The sequence below is a fragment of the Lepus europaeus genome, chromosome 10 (genome assembly GCF_033115175.1).
Source record: "Lepus europaeus isolate LE1 chromosome 10, mLepTim1.pri, whole genome shotgun sequence".
Lineage (NCBI taxonomy): Eukaryota > Metazoa > Chordata > Mammalia > Lagomorpha > Leporidae > Lepus > Lepus europaeus.
Window position 1 is genome coordinate 112,327,474 of NC_084836.1, and position 16,536 is coordinate 112,344,009.

The 16,536-nt window shown below is 45.5% G+C and overlaps 1 protein-coding gene across 2 annotated transcripts in view; it reads right to left on the bottom strand.

The window, feature by feature from the left end:
- Positions 1–16,284, bottom strand: part of NCOA5 (nuclear receptor coactivator 5) — a 37,378-nt gene extending 21,094 nt beyond the window's left edge. Inside the window, exons 1-2 of one of the 2 annotated variants that reach the window (XM_062204284.1) lie at positions 16,153–16,284; positions 915–981 (exon numbers count right to left, since the gene is read on the bottom strand). In XM_062204284.1, the coding sequence (XP_062060268.1) occupies positions 915–952 (38 nt within the window). In that variant the 5' untranslated portion in view covers positions 953–981; positions 16,153–16,284. Of the gene's footprint in view, positions 1–914; positions 982–2,122; positions 2,397–16,152 lie in introns of those variants that run through there. The other variant, XM_062204285.1, reaches the window with a different exon arrangement.
- Positions 16,285–16,536: the final 252 nt, after the last annotated feature.

The window sequence follows — 16,536 nt, forward strand, 5'->3', positions numbered from 1 at the left end:
TGTGATAGGTAGTTTACTGTGATAGGTAGTTTACTGTGATCGGTAGTTTTTGTGGAAAACTGACATTTCTACTCCAGGGCAAGAACAAAAATCCATCCTGACCTCCCACGTGGGCCTTGAAGATACGAAACACATCCTCTCGACCTGCATTACACGCAAAACTGCACGCACTGCACCCACGTATGTGCTGTTATGGGACCACAAAGTCTGGATATGTTTACTCATAGTTGGTGGAAATGAAAACATTTTTTAATAAACATGCTTCTTTGAGAGAAGGAACCAATTTAATGTACATCTTGAGGGTACGTGTCAGGACTGCCTCTTTGGTACGCACTGAAGGAAGAGTATTTTGGGGAAATGCCCTCTATTTCCAGAGAAGCTAAGAAAAAGGGAGACTTTGAGAAATGCAGTGTTTTGCCCTTTTTATTTCCCCTCAAACAGGTAACCCCAAGCAAGCGAGCCAACACAGGGTCTGGCGCACGGCACCGCAGCAATCTCTCAAGCAGCACTCTCCGTAAACCTGGGTCACCATCTGGACCGGCAGCCATGTGGAATGAAGAGTCGACTCTGCCGCCTGCTGCAGTGCAGTGTGGTGCACACCAGCGACCCTGGGGCACTCCTCCTGACACGACAGCCGGGGACAGACAGAGGTTTATCCTCTTCCAACCGCCTGCAACACAGGTTGCAAGCTGAACTCGCTGGGTTTGCCACCGAAAACACAAAGCTTCCTCTGCATCTCCTGTTGTATGCTTTAAAAAGCAGCAAGGCCCTTCACACAAGGTTCACGTTCTTACTGTTTGCTTGAGCGTTTCTGATTTGTTGGGGGGAAGAAAAGACCCTTGATGTGCGAAGCTGGGCTTAACTCCCCAGAGCCCAACTCTCCCAAGGTAACTCACTGCTTCAGGGTACTTTACCTTCGTGTGGGGCTGGGTCTTGATGGAGCCGTATTCATATTTCTTCTTTCCGCTGCCTTATTAATATCTGAAAAGAATAATCAACCCATCTGTTCAATGCTACGGAACAAAAACAAGATCATCAGCACATTTCAAATGAAAGCAACAACAAAAAAATTACAATGGCAACCAGATGGTGTAAGAAAAATCCATTCAGCAGCGACACACTGTCACTTGGTCAGTTTTTTTTATGAAGTCAAGGTAGTACATTGTCTTGGCTTTGTAAGGAAGGTCCCTTAGTTTTCCAGCTAAAATATAATTTGTATAAAACTGGTTACATTAATGCTTCACCACCCTGACAAAACCTAAACCTAACATTCCCTGCCTAAAGGGAGGAAAAGGTTGTTTTCTATACTCTTGGAGAGCTAGCTGGAAAATTCTTTTTGTGGAGAGAAAAAGTAGGGAAAAGATAAGGAGAGTTTTAAAAAATTCTATTTTAGGTTACAAGAAAGTGATTGCTGGAACCCAGTGTCTTAAAACTTCCAATACTCCACGAAGCAGGGCTCCCTTTTAGTGTGTCTTGTGTTGTATTCCACTGGAAAGACTTTTCCAGAATGAGTAATAAGCAGGAAAGAAAATTATCTTTTTTTTAATAAACCAAAGATATAACTGTTAACATCTACACTCTTCATAGGTAAGTACCTAAAAATAAGAGCTGGTATTTGGCATAGTAGGATTAGGTAATAAAACATAATTTATCTAAGTTTTCATTAGGAAAGGTTGGTGTATACTATTACATAGGAGAGAACGGTGGAATAAGCTTACAGAAAAGCTAATTTATGTGGTTAAATCCTGTTGTGCTAAAAACAAAATATACTTGCTTTAAAAAACATATTAAGAAAGAACTGATGAGGTCTTTAAAGAAATATACCAATATATGCCCTCTCGAGCCTGACAATTATTATGACTTAAGGATAAATAGGTGCATTAAAAATTTCGTACTCCAGATGAATGCAGATGTAAAATGCTCCCTGCTGCAGGGTGCCTTTATTCTCCTTGTTTCATATTAAGCAATTTATAGCACACCTAGTGACATAAATGGTATTAAGCACTCACATAATTAGAGTGCTTTAAAATAGCAATTATATATTTTAAAAATCCCAACCAGATTCCTACCATGTGAGACAACAGCAATAAGAAGAAACTGAAGGGTCTGGTGTAAACTTTACCCTGCTATGTTGCCAACTTTTGAGTTTCTGAGTTCCTGTTCAAGTGAGAAAGATCTTCAATTCCATTTTAAACCGGAAATTTCTATTATGCCTAGAAGAAGAATGGCTTTTGACAAAACTGAAGAGAACATAAAACCTAAACAGAGAGGCACATTCTACTTAAGTTGCTTCTTACCTTTTCAATTAAGATGACACAGGATATAATTCCTCTATTGCACACACACACACACACAGAGGAAATATTTTCTATGTAAGACCTGGCCAGTATTCTTTGACCATAGCTTTGGTACTATGACAGTTAACAACTCTTAAAGTTCACAAATATCTGAATTATATAATGGCAGCCTTTTATGTGTAAATGTGAAGAATACCAGTTCAGGGCTAGAAGGGCTTATTGACCTGGTCTGCTCACTTGTTTTATGCCGCTTTCTAATACAGGATGGCTATGAGTCAGAGAGAAACGTAATGACTTTGATTATTTAAACAGTTTTTGCAGCATTTCTGGAACACACTAGATGTGTGTATTAGGACTTATTTTTAAATAAGTACCACATCTTCAACATGATTCTGCATTTTATTAAATGGTCTTATGACTTAAAAAAAAAAAAAAAAACTCATCTGAGGGGCCAATGCTGTGGTGCAGCAGGTAAAACCCCTGTCTGCAGTGCCGGCATCCCATATGGGCACCAGTTGAAGTCCCGGCTGTTCCACTTCCGATCCAGCTCTCTGCTATGGCCTGGGAAAGCAGTAAAAGATGGCCCAAGCCATTGGGCCCCTGCATCTGCATGGGGGACCCAGAGGAGGCTCCTGGTTCCGGAATGGCTCAGCTCTGGCTGAGGCAGCCATTTGGGGAGTGAACCAGCGGATGAAAGACTTCTCTCTCTCTTCCTCTGCCTCTCTCTAACTCTGCCTTTCAAATAAACAAATAAATCTTGAAAACAAAGAAACAAACAAACAAAAAAAAACTCATCTGAAAAGACTAGACCTTGCAAGCATTTAGGTTAAGAGTACAGAACATATGGTGCTACTTTACTTGATAAATTTCTATTAATGCTATAATATGCCCCCCACACATATGAAAAGGGCTGTCATATTTTATTAATTAATCTACTTCAGTGAATATAGAATGGGAAGACCAAAGTGATCATATATGATATTATATACCTTTGGGGCAAAACTAGTTCCAGATAGAATGGAGGTAAATATTTTACTTTGAAGTTGGTGACATTATTCTGCCATTACTTAGAAAACTGAAGAACATCCATAAATATATTTTTAAATATTGTGATTTGCCTCCCAGTACCTATTTTCACTGAGTAGTGCAAAGCAATTATATTTGGATGGTGTGGCTCATGTTTCTTTTGCAAAAAAGTACTTCTAAACCATTTCCTTAATTTTATGAGTTGGCATGCTTAATCTGGTATGTCAATTTTGTTTATTTACCCCTATTTAAGAGTTCCTTAAGCTTTCAACTTGGCTGAGATATGAAGAAGATGAGACCTGAAAGTTCCGAGTCTCACTTCTATCCCAGAAGACTGTGCAGGTTAGAACAGGGTTCAGAGTTTTCAGTGAGAATTGTGAAAACATAATCACAAACATTACCACCAATCCCCCTCCTCCCAGCAACAACAAAAAATCCTAACACATGCACATAGAACTATGGAAAAACTTTGAGTTGGAAATTATAGGAAGAAGAGAAGGTGACAAAAATACAAAGAATTTTGGATAGCTGATCTCAATAAAGATTTAAAGAGCCAAGAAAAAAAATTTTTGTCACAGAATTTGAAAATCTGTCAACTTGGAGGTTCTTGGACACGTTTTTCTTTGAAAAGGCAAACACTGGGACTAAAGGCTTTAAATTAGTTTAATCAGATTATTTTCTTCCTAAATCCTTACAGATATAAAATCAACACCAAGAAAATAGGATGTTAATGTAAAGGAGAAGGGGAAACACAATTAGAGAAGAGGTTTTTCCAGATATTAGATAGGGGGGGCTTCAATTGGTGAGAAGTCAATCAACAAGAGAACCATAGCAATTTGGGAGTCTTTCCAAGCAGAGGTGGAATGATTCCTCTAGAAAGAAAAGGGAAGAAAACTTGGTGCTTCTTTCCATTTTATCCTGGCCAACTGACCCTAAGACCAAAAGTCAGACTCTGTGTCTTACCCATATTAGTAATTTCCAAGTAGTCTTCTGGAAATAGTTAAAAGCACTTTTAGCTAAGAATTTGTACACATGGGGGCTGCTGTGGCACAGAGGGTTAAGTCATGGCCTGCAGAGCTGGCATCCCATATGGGTACCGGTTCAAGTCCCAGCTGCTCTACTTCCAATCCAGTTCTCTGCAATGGCCTGGGAAAGCAGCGGAGGATGGCTCAAGTCCCTGGGCCCCTCACCCACGTGGGAGAACCAGAAGATGCTCCTGGCTCCTGGCATTACCCTGGCCGTTGTGGCCATTTGGGGGAGTGAATCAGCTGGTGGAGGATCTCTCTCTCTCTCTCTCTCTCTCTCTCTCTCTCCTGTCTCTCTCCCTACCTCTGCCTTTCAAATAAATAAACCTTAAAAAAAAAAAAAAAGAATCTGTACACAAGAGAAACAGCACCAACTCAAAGGATTTATATTGGGGCTGGTGCTACGGCATAGCAGGTAAAGCCACTGCCTACAATGCCAGCATCCCATATGGAAGCCACTTCGGGTCCTGGCACCTCCACTTCCAATCCAGCTCTCTGCTATGGCCTGGGAGTGGAGGATGGCCTAAGTCCTTGGGCCTCTGCACCCATGTGGGAGACCCAGAAGAAGTTCTTGGCTCCCGGCTTCAGATCGGTGCAGCCCTAGCCATTGCAGTCAACTGGGGAGTGAACCAGTGGATGGAAGACCTCTCCTTCTCTCTGCCTCTCCTCTCTCTGTGTTAACTCCTTCAAATAAATAAATAAATAAATAAATAAATAAATAAATAGACAGGCAGAGTGGACAGTGAGAGAGAGAGACAGAGAGAAAGGTCTTCCTTTGCTGTTGGTTCACCCTCCAATGGCCGCCGCAGCTGGCATGCTGTGGCCGGCGCAGCGCGCTGATCCGATGGCAGGAGCCAGGTGCTTCTCCTGGTCTCCCATGGGGTGCAGGGCCCAAGCACTTGGGCCATCCTCCACTGTACTCTGGCCACAGCAGAGAGCTGGCCTGGAAGAGGGGCAACCGGGACAGAATCTGGAGCCCCAACCGGGACTAGAACCCGGTGTGCCGGCGCTACAAGGAGGAGGATTAGCCTAGTGAGCCGCAGTGCTGGCCTTAAATAAATATTTTTTTAAAAAAGGATTTATATAAGAAAAAAAGGGAGAATAATCTAGAAAACACGAGGCAATACAGATAGTGGCAGAGCCATTTTAAACCACAGAGAGGAACAGAGTGAAGCGCTCCCAAAGACATATCTAATCTACAAATTTATTTTAGACTAATATGCCAGACAGGGTTCACACAATGGTCCTGGGGTAATGTTACCGATAAAAATGCATGCTTCATTCACAGTATGAAGAACTGTTCTGTTCTACCTATTTTTAATTGTAGCATCATAAAAAAACACTTTTTATCTTAAAGCCCATTTCTATTACAACAGAAAACAAAAAAGACTAAAAATAACAAGGGACAGTAAAAACCACACCGCTTAGTGTGACAGTACTACTACTACCTGTTAAAAGAAACCAGAAGCCTATACAATTTTAATAATGGACTACAAATGTAATAAAACTCCCCAATAAGGCTTAGCTGAAAATCAACTAACAATCAATAATTATTACATTGGAATTACATGACAATAAAGATGCCACCTGGAAAACTCTACTGATAAGATAGCAGGTAACACATATCAAATCCCAAATCCGGGGGGGGGGGGGGAGGAATGACAAGACTTCTTACTTACACTATATTTATGAAGATGATTTTGATGATACTTTGTAACATCAGAGATATTGTACTGAAGTAGAGAGCTTGCTGTTCTTCTAAATCAACCCTTTAAACTTACTATATATTCCCTCATATTAGATTGTTTGCTTCATTCTCTAATTGAATGTATTGTATCTTTAAACTCCATTAGAATAACACTCCCAGGGCTGGCGCTGTGGTGTAGTTGGTAAAGCTGCCACCTGCGATGCTGGCATTCCATATGGGCACCAGTTCAAGTTCCCACTGCTTCACTTCTGATCCAGCTCCCTCCTAATGGCCTGGGAAAAGCAGTGTTATATGGCCCAAGTGCTTGGACCTCTAATATCCACACGGGAGACCCAGATGAGGCTCCTGGTTTCCAGCTTCAGCCTAGCACATAGCCCTGGCTGTTTTAGCCATCTGGGGAGCGAACCAGCAGACGGAAGACTTTTCTTTCTCCTTCTCTGTTACTTATGTTTTAAGTACGTAAATAAATCCAGGCCTGTACTGAAAATATTATACACACTATTTCATTCAATCCTTTTACAACACTCAGAGTGGCATACTATTACGATTAACATTTTCGCAAATGAGGAAATTTGAGGTTTAGGGGAACTGACTTATCTGAAGACACATAAACATTATGCTATGCTGCCTCCAACAGGGAATGGACAGATATGGTTTCCCTTCAAGAACATTCTCCAAGGACTCCCAGATGAAATGCTGATGGAACCTGGAAACAGACCAGTTTATATCAGACACTCCAATGTTTAAATGCCCCACAAATACCTAATAGGGTAGAACCTACTTATTGAATTATTTACTGCTCCAATTTTTATCACTTCAAACGACAATGTTTCTGGGTTTTGTTACTGATACCTTACTCCCATCAACTTCCCCATTTTACTTCAGAAAAAAATTCTCTATCAACATTTAATTTTCTGCCTCCTTTACTTGTTTTTAAAAGTTCAACTTTTGGGGCCCGTGCTGTGGCTCACTTGGTTAATCCTCCACCTGAGGCGCTGGCATCCCATATAGGCACCAGGTTCTAGTCCCAGTTGCTCCTCTTCCAGTCCAGCTCTCTGCTGTGGCCCAGGAGGGCAGTGGAGGATGGTCCAGGTGCCTGGGCCCCTGCACCTGCACGGGAGACCAGGAAGAAGCACCTGGTTCGTGGCTTTGGATCGGTGCAGTGCCGGCCGTAGTGGCCATTTGGGGAATGAACCAACAGAAGGAAGAACCTTTCTCTCTGTCTCTCTCACTGTCTATAACTCTACCTATCAAAAAAAATTTTTTTAAAGTTCAACTTTTAAATTTACTTTTGACAAATTATAATTTTATATTATAATTAATTATAATTTTGACAAATTATAATTATATAAAATTATGTGGGTATAATAATGTATACATAGAATACAGAATAACTAAATGAAGTCAGGACATCCATCACGCTTATCATCTGTCCCTAACTGCAACGGTTTGTTTGCCCTTTGACCACCATTTCTCCCTCTCCTCTCCTCCCCAGCCAGTGGTAACTGCCAGTTGAATTTCTGCTTCTATAAGTCAAGTTGTTTCAGATTTCACATGAAAGTGAGAAAATGCCTTTTATCTTTCTGTGCCTGGCTTATTTCACTTAATATAATGGTCTTTTAAAGATGTATTTATTTATTTTTAAAACTTATTTATTTATTTATTTATTTATTTATTTTGACAGGCAGAGTGGACAGTGAGAGACAGACAGACAGAGAGAAAGGTCTTCCTTTGCCATTGGTTCACCCTCCAATGGCCGCCGTGGCTGGCGCACCACGCCGATCTGGAGGCAGGAGCCAGGTGCTTCTCCTGGTCTCCCATGGGGTGCAGGGCCCAAGCACTTGGGCCATCCTCCACTGCACTCCCGGGCCACAGCAGAGAGCTGGCCTGGAAGAGGGGCAACCGGGACAGAACCCGGCGCTCCAACCGGGACTAGAACGTGTGTTGGTGCCGCAGGCAGAGGATTAGCCTATTGAGCCGCGGCGTTGGCCAGATTTATTAATTTTTATTTGAAAGTCAGAGTTACACAGAGAGAGGAGATGCAGAGAGAGAGGGCTTCCATCCGCTGGTTCATTCCCCAATTGGCTGCAACAGCTGGAGCTGCACCAATAGGAAGCTAGGAGCCAAGAGCTTCTTCCGGGTCCTCCACATGGGTGCAGGGGCCCAAGGACTTGGGCCATCTTCTACTGCTTTCTCAGGCCATAGTAGAGAACTGGATCGGAAGTGGAGCAGCTGGGTCTCGAAGTGGCATCCATATGGAATGCCAGCACTGCAGGCAGTGGCTTTTTTTTTTTTTTCTTTTTTTTGACAGGCAGAGTGGACAGTGAGAGAGAGAGACAGAGAGAAAGGTCTTCCTTTTGCCATTGGTTCACCCTCCAATGGCCGCCGTGGCCGGCGTGCTGCGGCCAGCGCAGCGCGCTGATCTGATGGCAGGAGCCAGGTGCTTCTCCTGGTCTCCCATGGGGTGCAGGGCCCAAGCACTTGGGCCATCCTCCACTGCACTCCCGGGCCATAGCAGAGAGCTGGCCTGGAAGAGAGGCAACCGGGACAGAATCCGGCGCCCCGACCGGGACTAGGACCCAGTGTGCCGGCGCTGCAAGGCGGAGGATTAGCCTAGTGAGCCGTGGCGCCGGCCAGGCAGTGGCTTTTTACCTGCTATGCCACAGTGTGGCCCCCAATATAATGTTCTTTTAAAAGAAAAGAGCACTTAGCTGGGGATCAACAAGTTTGAACTGTAGACCCACTCTGGGGAATTTAGTCGACACAGATTCCTTTGAACCTATATTTCCTTCTTGATAAAACTGATACTTTATGGGGCTGGTGCTGTGGTGTGGTGGGCCTGCAGTGCCAGCATCCCATATGGGCACTGGTTCTAGTCCCAGCTGCTCCACTTCCAATCCAGCTCTCTGCTATGGCCTGGGAAAGCAGTAGAGGATGGCCCAAGTCCTTGGGCCCCTGCACCCATGTTGGAGACCTGGAGGAAGCTCCTGGCTCCTGGCTTCAGATCAGCCCAGCTCCTGTCATTGTGACCAATTGGGGAGTGAACCAGTGGATGGAAGACCTCTCCCTCTCTCTGCCTCTCCTCTCTTTGTGTAACTCTCACTTTCAAATAAATAAATAAATAAATCTTTTTAAAAAAATTGATACTTTACCTGTGTTAGCTATGTTGATTCAAGGAGAAAATCAGCCAAGAGAAAAAAACTCACTAATTGCGATTCCCAAAGGTCGAGATAATATAAAGTAGTAAAAACATCTGAACTACAAAATAATTAAAATATGGGTTTAAAACAGGTGAAAGTTTAACTAAACTGTACAAGTGGAGAACTACGATGAACTTGAAAAGGATAGCTTATAATCAGTTACATCATAGCCACCATTAATTTATTTGCCAATGCCTACTATGTGTCATACACTGTACTGGGCCTAAAAATAATGTGGAAACGATACAGCTGAAGTCTTTGACTTAAAGGAGATCACTATTTAATAAGAGAGGGACAGTTCTCAAGTAGTTACAGTATAATCTGAAGTGGGTGATATTATCATCTCTGAAGAACGGAGGCCAACTGAGTACGTGTGTAGAAGGGGAGAGGAGCAGGGAACACAGCAAACTGGGAAGAAGGTACCTGTGTGCCTGAGGGGGAGGGGGAAGGAAAGCCTAATGGTAACATCTACACTGGCTCTTGAGGCATGAGGAGCTGTTAACAGAAAGAGGTCAGAGGAGGCTGGTGTTGGGGCGCAGAGGGTTAAGCTGTTGCTGGCAACGTTGACGTCCATATGGGTACCAGGAAGTTTGCTGGTACCAGTGGCTGCTCCACTTCCAATCTAGCTCACTGCTAATGCACCTGGGAAAGCAGAAAATGGCCCAAGTACTTGGGTCCTTGCTACTCATGTGGGAGACCAGGACGGGCTGACCCGAGTTCCTAGTTGTTACAGCTGTTTGGGGAGTGAACCAGCAATGAAGAAGATCTCTGTCTCTGTCTCTCCTTCTCTCCATCACTCTACCTTTCAAATAAATAAATAAATTTAAAGAAAAAGAAAAAGGTCATCCTAACTCATGCAAAGTAAAGGAATGCCGGCCGGCGCCGCGGCTCACTAGGCTAATCCTCCGCCTTGCGGCGCCGGCACACCAGGTTCTAGTCCCGGTCAGGGCACCGATCCTGTCCCGGTTGCCCCTCTTCCAGGCCAGCTCTCTGCTGTGGCCAGGGAGTGCAGTGGAGGATGGCCCAAGTCCTTGGGCCCTGCACCCCACGGGAGACCAGGAGAAGCACCTGGCTCCTGCCATCGGATCAGCGCGGTGTGCCGGCCACAGCGCGCTACCGCGGCGGCCATTGGAGGGTGAACCAACGGCAAAAGGAAGACCTTTCTCTCTGTCTCTCTCTCACTGTCCACTCTGCCTGTCAAAAAAAAAAAAAAAAAAAAAAAAAAAGTAAAGGAATGCCTTGAAGGACCTGGTAAGTTAGGAAAACTACAGGAAGTTTAGTGCGGGAACATGGGGGCAAGAGGAAGGAAAAGAGGAATGACAGATGAAGCCAGAGTTAGACCTGACTGAGACTCCTGTGAAAAATGAAGAAACTGGTGGCAACAGGATCTTTTAGGAGGCTATGAACTAAACTGTCAGAAACAGAGTCTCGATGAAGTCAAATTAATGAAGCTTTACTGTATGGATATTATCTCCACAGGGGGAGGGGAGTATTTAAACTTACGACAATCAAAACACTGATATTGCCCATTATAGAAATTTTCTTCAGGGACCACTGATTTGATACTGAAGGGAACAAGTGGGAGAAAACACTTATCTGGTCATCATTTTACCCTAACAAAATGGACTGATGGCTAGAGGAGTTGGTAATAATAGCCAACAATTACTTCAGTTCATTGTTCCAGAAAACAGACAACAAACCACCCTTCCTCACTTTTCAACATTAAAAATAAAAAACCCTATAGTTAAAACCATAACATAAAATTCATTGCCTTGTTCATTTTTACAGGTACAATTCAACATCCCATTGTGCAAGAGATATCCACAACTTTTTTATCTTGCAAAACCAAAACTCTAGATCCATTAGAGAACACTTCCTATTTCTCTTTACAGATGCAAAAAATAAAACTTTCATTCCTTATATTACATTTCCTTAATAAAGACACCTCAGTACCACCTGGAAAGAGAGTTGAAAATCAGATTTCCAGGTCCTGCCTCAAACTTGCAGAATCTGTGGATTGAATTTAGGAATCTGTATTTTAACAAATTTCTCAGGTGATTCTTGGCACATATTTAGGGCTCTATTATCCATTTATTTCTATGTAATCCTGCTTCTATATAATAACATACACACAAATGTCCCATTTTGAAAGCTCTCTAAACCCCTGTGTTCATGGGGGAAATAACTCATAATCTGTTACAAAGAAAGTGTCATGGCAAAGACTAAAGCCAGCAAAAATATTAATAGCACAAAAAGTATAAGCACACTGCTATCTCCAGAGAAAACGGAGCCATCAGTCAAGTTTCTAGAGTGCTAAAGCTTTCTAAAATTTCTTTTTGCTGTTTTTAGTGTTACAGTCAACCATAATTGTGACAATTCCGAGGTCACTGACCCCCTTCACAGCAGGAGTGTTCAACCTATCAATCCTTCCATCAACTCTTTAGTTTCACTGAACATTGTAAAAGTATCCTGAGAAGTTAAGCTTCTTCCAACTACCTAGTTATAAAAAGGCAGGAAAAATGAAAGCATGTTACCCACTTCTCTGGTTAGGGACGGCAAACTGCCAAGTGAAGTTCTCTCTCAATTCCGCAAACCCGAGCTGTCAGTACTGTCTTGCTGGTGAGGGCATAACTACACACAACTCTTGGCAAAGGAGAACAGTCACACATAGGATTTCATATCCACACAACTAAACGCAAAGTGGAGCAATTCTGAAATTAATATGCAGACCATGAAGTCTTTGTTCTTAGGAAGGTAAAAGCACCCTGGAAGGCAGTAAAATACTGAAAGCCACACAGATGTTCCAATTATGCCTTTTACTACTAGTTCAAACCAGGAAACCAAAAATATTTTATAAAGTCTTACTTAAAACAAACCCACCAATGTATTGCAACCATAAATCAGAGCTGTTAATTTGCATCAGCAATCTGTGGTGATGAGATCAGTACTAAGATTTGCTTCTACCTTCTATTTCCCATGAAAACGCATTAAAAGGGACAGAGCCAGGGGCTTTCAAACTTCCAATGTACATACAACTCACCAGAGTGGCTTTTAACAGATTTCCAGAGTTCCACTTCTACAGTCCAGTAAATTGGGAGGGGGGCCCGGGAACTCCAAGAATCTGTGTTTCCAACAAGTTTTTCTGGTGATTGATGTTTTTGGGTATCGGATTTAAATAAATGCTGTCCTAAGGTAAGTTTCCCAAAGGCTACAAAAGGTTCAGTTACACATTAATAGTTATAAGTTTAAACATTTTATGAAAATTATGTTTCCCTAATTTTTGTCTTTTGGATATCAATACTAATTTTAAAAGATTAAAAATAAATCCCTTGTGTTTTCTCTGACCCTAAATACAGGTCATTGCCATTTCAATCTCTAACTGCAATGAATGTTAAGTGTACTCACTTAAAGCCAAATTATTTGTAATCCAGAATTCTCAAAATCTCACCCATTTGCTGCAGGATCAGTCTAATCTTTAGTAATTCAATCATTCTAGACCCACGCCAGGGACCACTAAAACTAAAGATACGTGACCTCCATTTTCCACTGCAACTTAAGCTGTCTGAATTCTTGCCTAAAGGTGTCCTGTCTTTTTATAAGTCAACAATGCAGGGCCTGCACTATGGCATATTGGGTAAAGCTGTAAAGCTGCTGCCTGCAGTGCCAGCATACCATATGGGCGCCGGTTCGAGTCCCAGGTGTTCCACTTGAGATCCAAATCTCTGCTATGGCCTGGGAAAGCAATATAAGATGGTCCAGGTCCTTGGGTCCCTGCACCCGCATTGGAGACCTGGAAGAAGCTCCTGGCTCCCAGCTCCAGATCAGCTCAGCTCTAGCTGTTGTGGCCATTTGGGGAGTGAACCAGTGGATTTAAGACCTCTTTCTCTCTCTACCTCTCTATGGCTCTGCCTTCAAATAAATAAATAAATAAATAAATAAATCTATCTTAAAAAAAGTCAACAATGCTTTAAACATAAAACAAAGGGATACAAGGAATAGTCCTATGGTCTGGAACAGTTCCAACTGTTAAGAGAGTTATTACTTTCTTAACATAAAAGCAAATGGCCTAGCTGACCTAATAGCTCTTATTTTTTTGGTGATAAGATAAAGAACGAAAATGACTAGCCCTATAAATATTCATATCTGGTACTAATAAAACCACCATTTAAGAAGCAGCAGGCCTGCTGGTATTAAATATTTAGCTGTCAGTATACTTCATATTTCCCTAATGTGCTGAGGCGTTAGCCAGTGGCCTGACCCTGGTCCTTCATTAATGTCTCTCACTAATGACAGTCCACAGAGGGTGATTTCTACTGGGCACTGCCCCTTAACTCGTTGACAGGTTACTTCAACTCTGCTTACGCAGAGTAGTCCAGATGAACGTGTACGCTGTCCACGGAACCATTCTTTGGGCACTAGGAAGCTAACACTGAGCTTCAGAGGCACGTGTTTCAGAGACACAGAAATCATTAATACATCACAGGGTACTCGGAGCAAACAGTACGGTACAAGAACAGCGCATCTGGGGGAACACTGTCGCCTCAAAATGTCCACGGCAAGACCGGCAGAAAGGCACCCGGCCTTCCCTTTACGGGGATCTCCACTGCACGAGGTTAGCACACGGACGCCTTCAGACCCTCGCCACTGCACCTCAGCACTGTCCAGTTCTGCTTAACCAGCAAGAAGTCCCTCCTCTCCACCAATATCCTGCACGTGTTCTACCAGAAAATATGTGAACTGTGCAAGAAACCGACTCTCTGTGAGCCATTATTTCATTTGCAAAAGAGATATAACAATGGCAGTGGACAAGATGATTGGCAGGAGCAAATGAGCTGGAATTTCCCACAAGCACTGCTAGCTGTTATTATCACTGCTAATAAGGAGTTTAGGAAGAGAAACTTCCTTCTTCACGTGGGGAGTCAAAAACAAGAGAACAAAGTACGCTGAAGGGGATAAAAGTAAATATACATCCTCCAAAAGGTTCCTATCCTGTCTCTCGTTTCTAAAGGTGTTTCCACTCCTAACAGCACAACTCAATTCCAATCATCTTCACCGCAGTAGAGCCTACACAGGCACCGCCACCTGCAGGCCGCAGGCAGAGAGCGCCTGCAATGGGTATTCCATTGAGTTCAAACCCTCGAACCTTTTCTCACCCCAATTCCAAAGCCTTTCCAAAAGATGTGCACTCTTAGGTTTTTAGCGCTAGTAGACGAGGCCCCATTTGCTGGAGTTCTGACACTGACTCCTGATTAAAACCAAATTCTCACTTCTCTGACTCACACTGCTACTTAGAAATGTGAAGAAAACGACCTTAGCCTTCTGCAAATTCTACCTTGTGGTCATACCAAAGCAATCACAAAGGAATATGGATTTTTTAAACCGTGTGTGTGTGTGTATATGTGTGCGTGCGCGCGCGCGTTTAGGGGAGTGAGCAGACTTGAATGACATCAGCTGACTTTTCTTTGAGTGGATTGAAGTCCATTTGCTCTCACATTCACAAAAGTAAAGTATATGAGCAGACCATCAACTTACAACCCGTCCACACCCCGCCGACGCGGCGGCCTACACCTGGAAGAACTCCTTCCACAGAGCCTTGCGATACGGTTCCTCCCAGCACATCCGCCAAGGACAACCAGTGTCCCGATGTCTCAGGCCAAGAGACCGTCGGGGAACGCGTGGAAGCTGACAGATGCGCTAAGGGGACGGCAAGGAAACCGCGAGGGAGGAGACGGACGCGAAGCAGCCGAGAGATGCCCCACGCCCAGCACGCTCTACGGCTTCCAACAGGCCGAGCCCAGGTCAGTGTCCACACTCGCGCCTGGCTCCTACAGAACCCGCGGGTACATGTGGAGGTCTCCAGAGCCGTCTTGCCTGGAACCCACTCGCGGGTGGCAGCCACATCACAGCGCTGGGAGAACACGGAGGCGGCGCGCCAGGGCACTGCTCGGCCAATCCCGAGGCCAGTTTACAACGAGGACGCAATTCTCCTCCCGCAGGGTCCCAAGCCAGCAGCACGACCATCAACCCGCACGCCTAGGGCAGCGTCTCCCACAGCGTGGAACGCAGAATAACTCCAGGAGGAACAAGGACGCACTGTTGATTTGAATAGACAGGTATTTATTTATTTCTCATGCATTCGAAAACGAAGTGGCTTCCATTATACGGCTTGCGATCGCGGCTTCCGCCTTGAACATATTTAAGCAGGAGAAAGAGAGAGAGAGAGAGTCCGTTTCAAGAGTAAAAACCAACATTCGGTAAGCCCGTGGCCGTACAGGGGGTACACGGAGCGAAGGGGCAACGCGAGGGACTGGGGGCGGGGCAGCCCCGGGCCAGCAGGTTCCGACGCCGGCTCGGTCGCTCGCTCCGCGGTGGCCTCGGCCACGGTTTCCTCCCGGTGTCCGGGCTCGGGGTCCGCGTCTATAAAACGAGGGGGTGTCACACGACAAGGAGACTCCGCGAGGATGCGGCGCTGCAGGTCCCGGACAGCGCCGGGGAGACCGACCGCCTGAGCCCGGTTCGAATCCCCACCGCGCCACCGACTCGCTGAGGCCCCGCAGGCGAACGACTGACCGTGTGGAGAACGGGTGCGGGGTGTGCGGCCCTACCCTACAGAGGAGCCTCGCAGGCTCTTGACCGATGGTTCACGCACAGCCGCCGCGGCCGTGCACCTCAGCCCGCCCCGGGACTGCAGGGCCTCGGCCTGACGGAAGCCAACAGCGGCCGCGCCCCGCACCGGGCATGCGCAGCCCCGCGCGCACCCGGGGAGCAGCCGCGGCCGCGCGTCAAGCGGGCCTCCCGCCTCAGCCTCCGCGGCCGCGTCCGGCCCGGGCCCCCGACAGACCGCCTGCCCATCAGCCCCGAGCCTTGGCGGACAGCCACCGCTTCCCGGCACTCACCGCTACCAGCGCGGCGGGCTCCCGGCCGCTCCTTCGCCTCAGGCCCGCCGCTGCTGCCTCCGCCTCAGCCCACCTGCCCGCCGTAGGACAAAGGCGCCACCAACCGACCGGCGCGGGCACGAGGCAATGGCGGCCGGGGCGGAGAGCGGAGATGGGGGCAGAGGGCGCGCACGCAGCGGCAGGCGCGGCGGTGTCGCGCGAGCGCGAGGGTTTACGGCAGGGCTGAGTTGGGGCGTCGATCTCCTTGGCGATGAGGGCGGGGGAGCGGCTCTGGGGCGGCGGTTGCGTTGCCTAGCAACAGCGTCCTCAGCTGCAGATAGGCCCAAGCCTGGTGCCCCCCGCCCCCAGCCCCGCGGCGGAGCACTTCCGCCGAGGCTGCTGCGT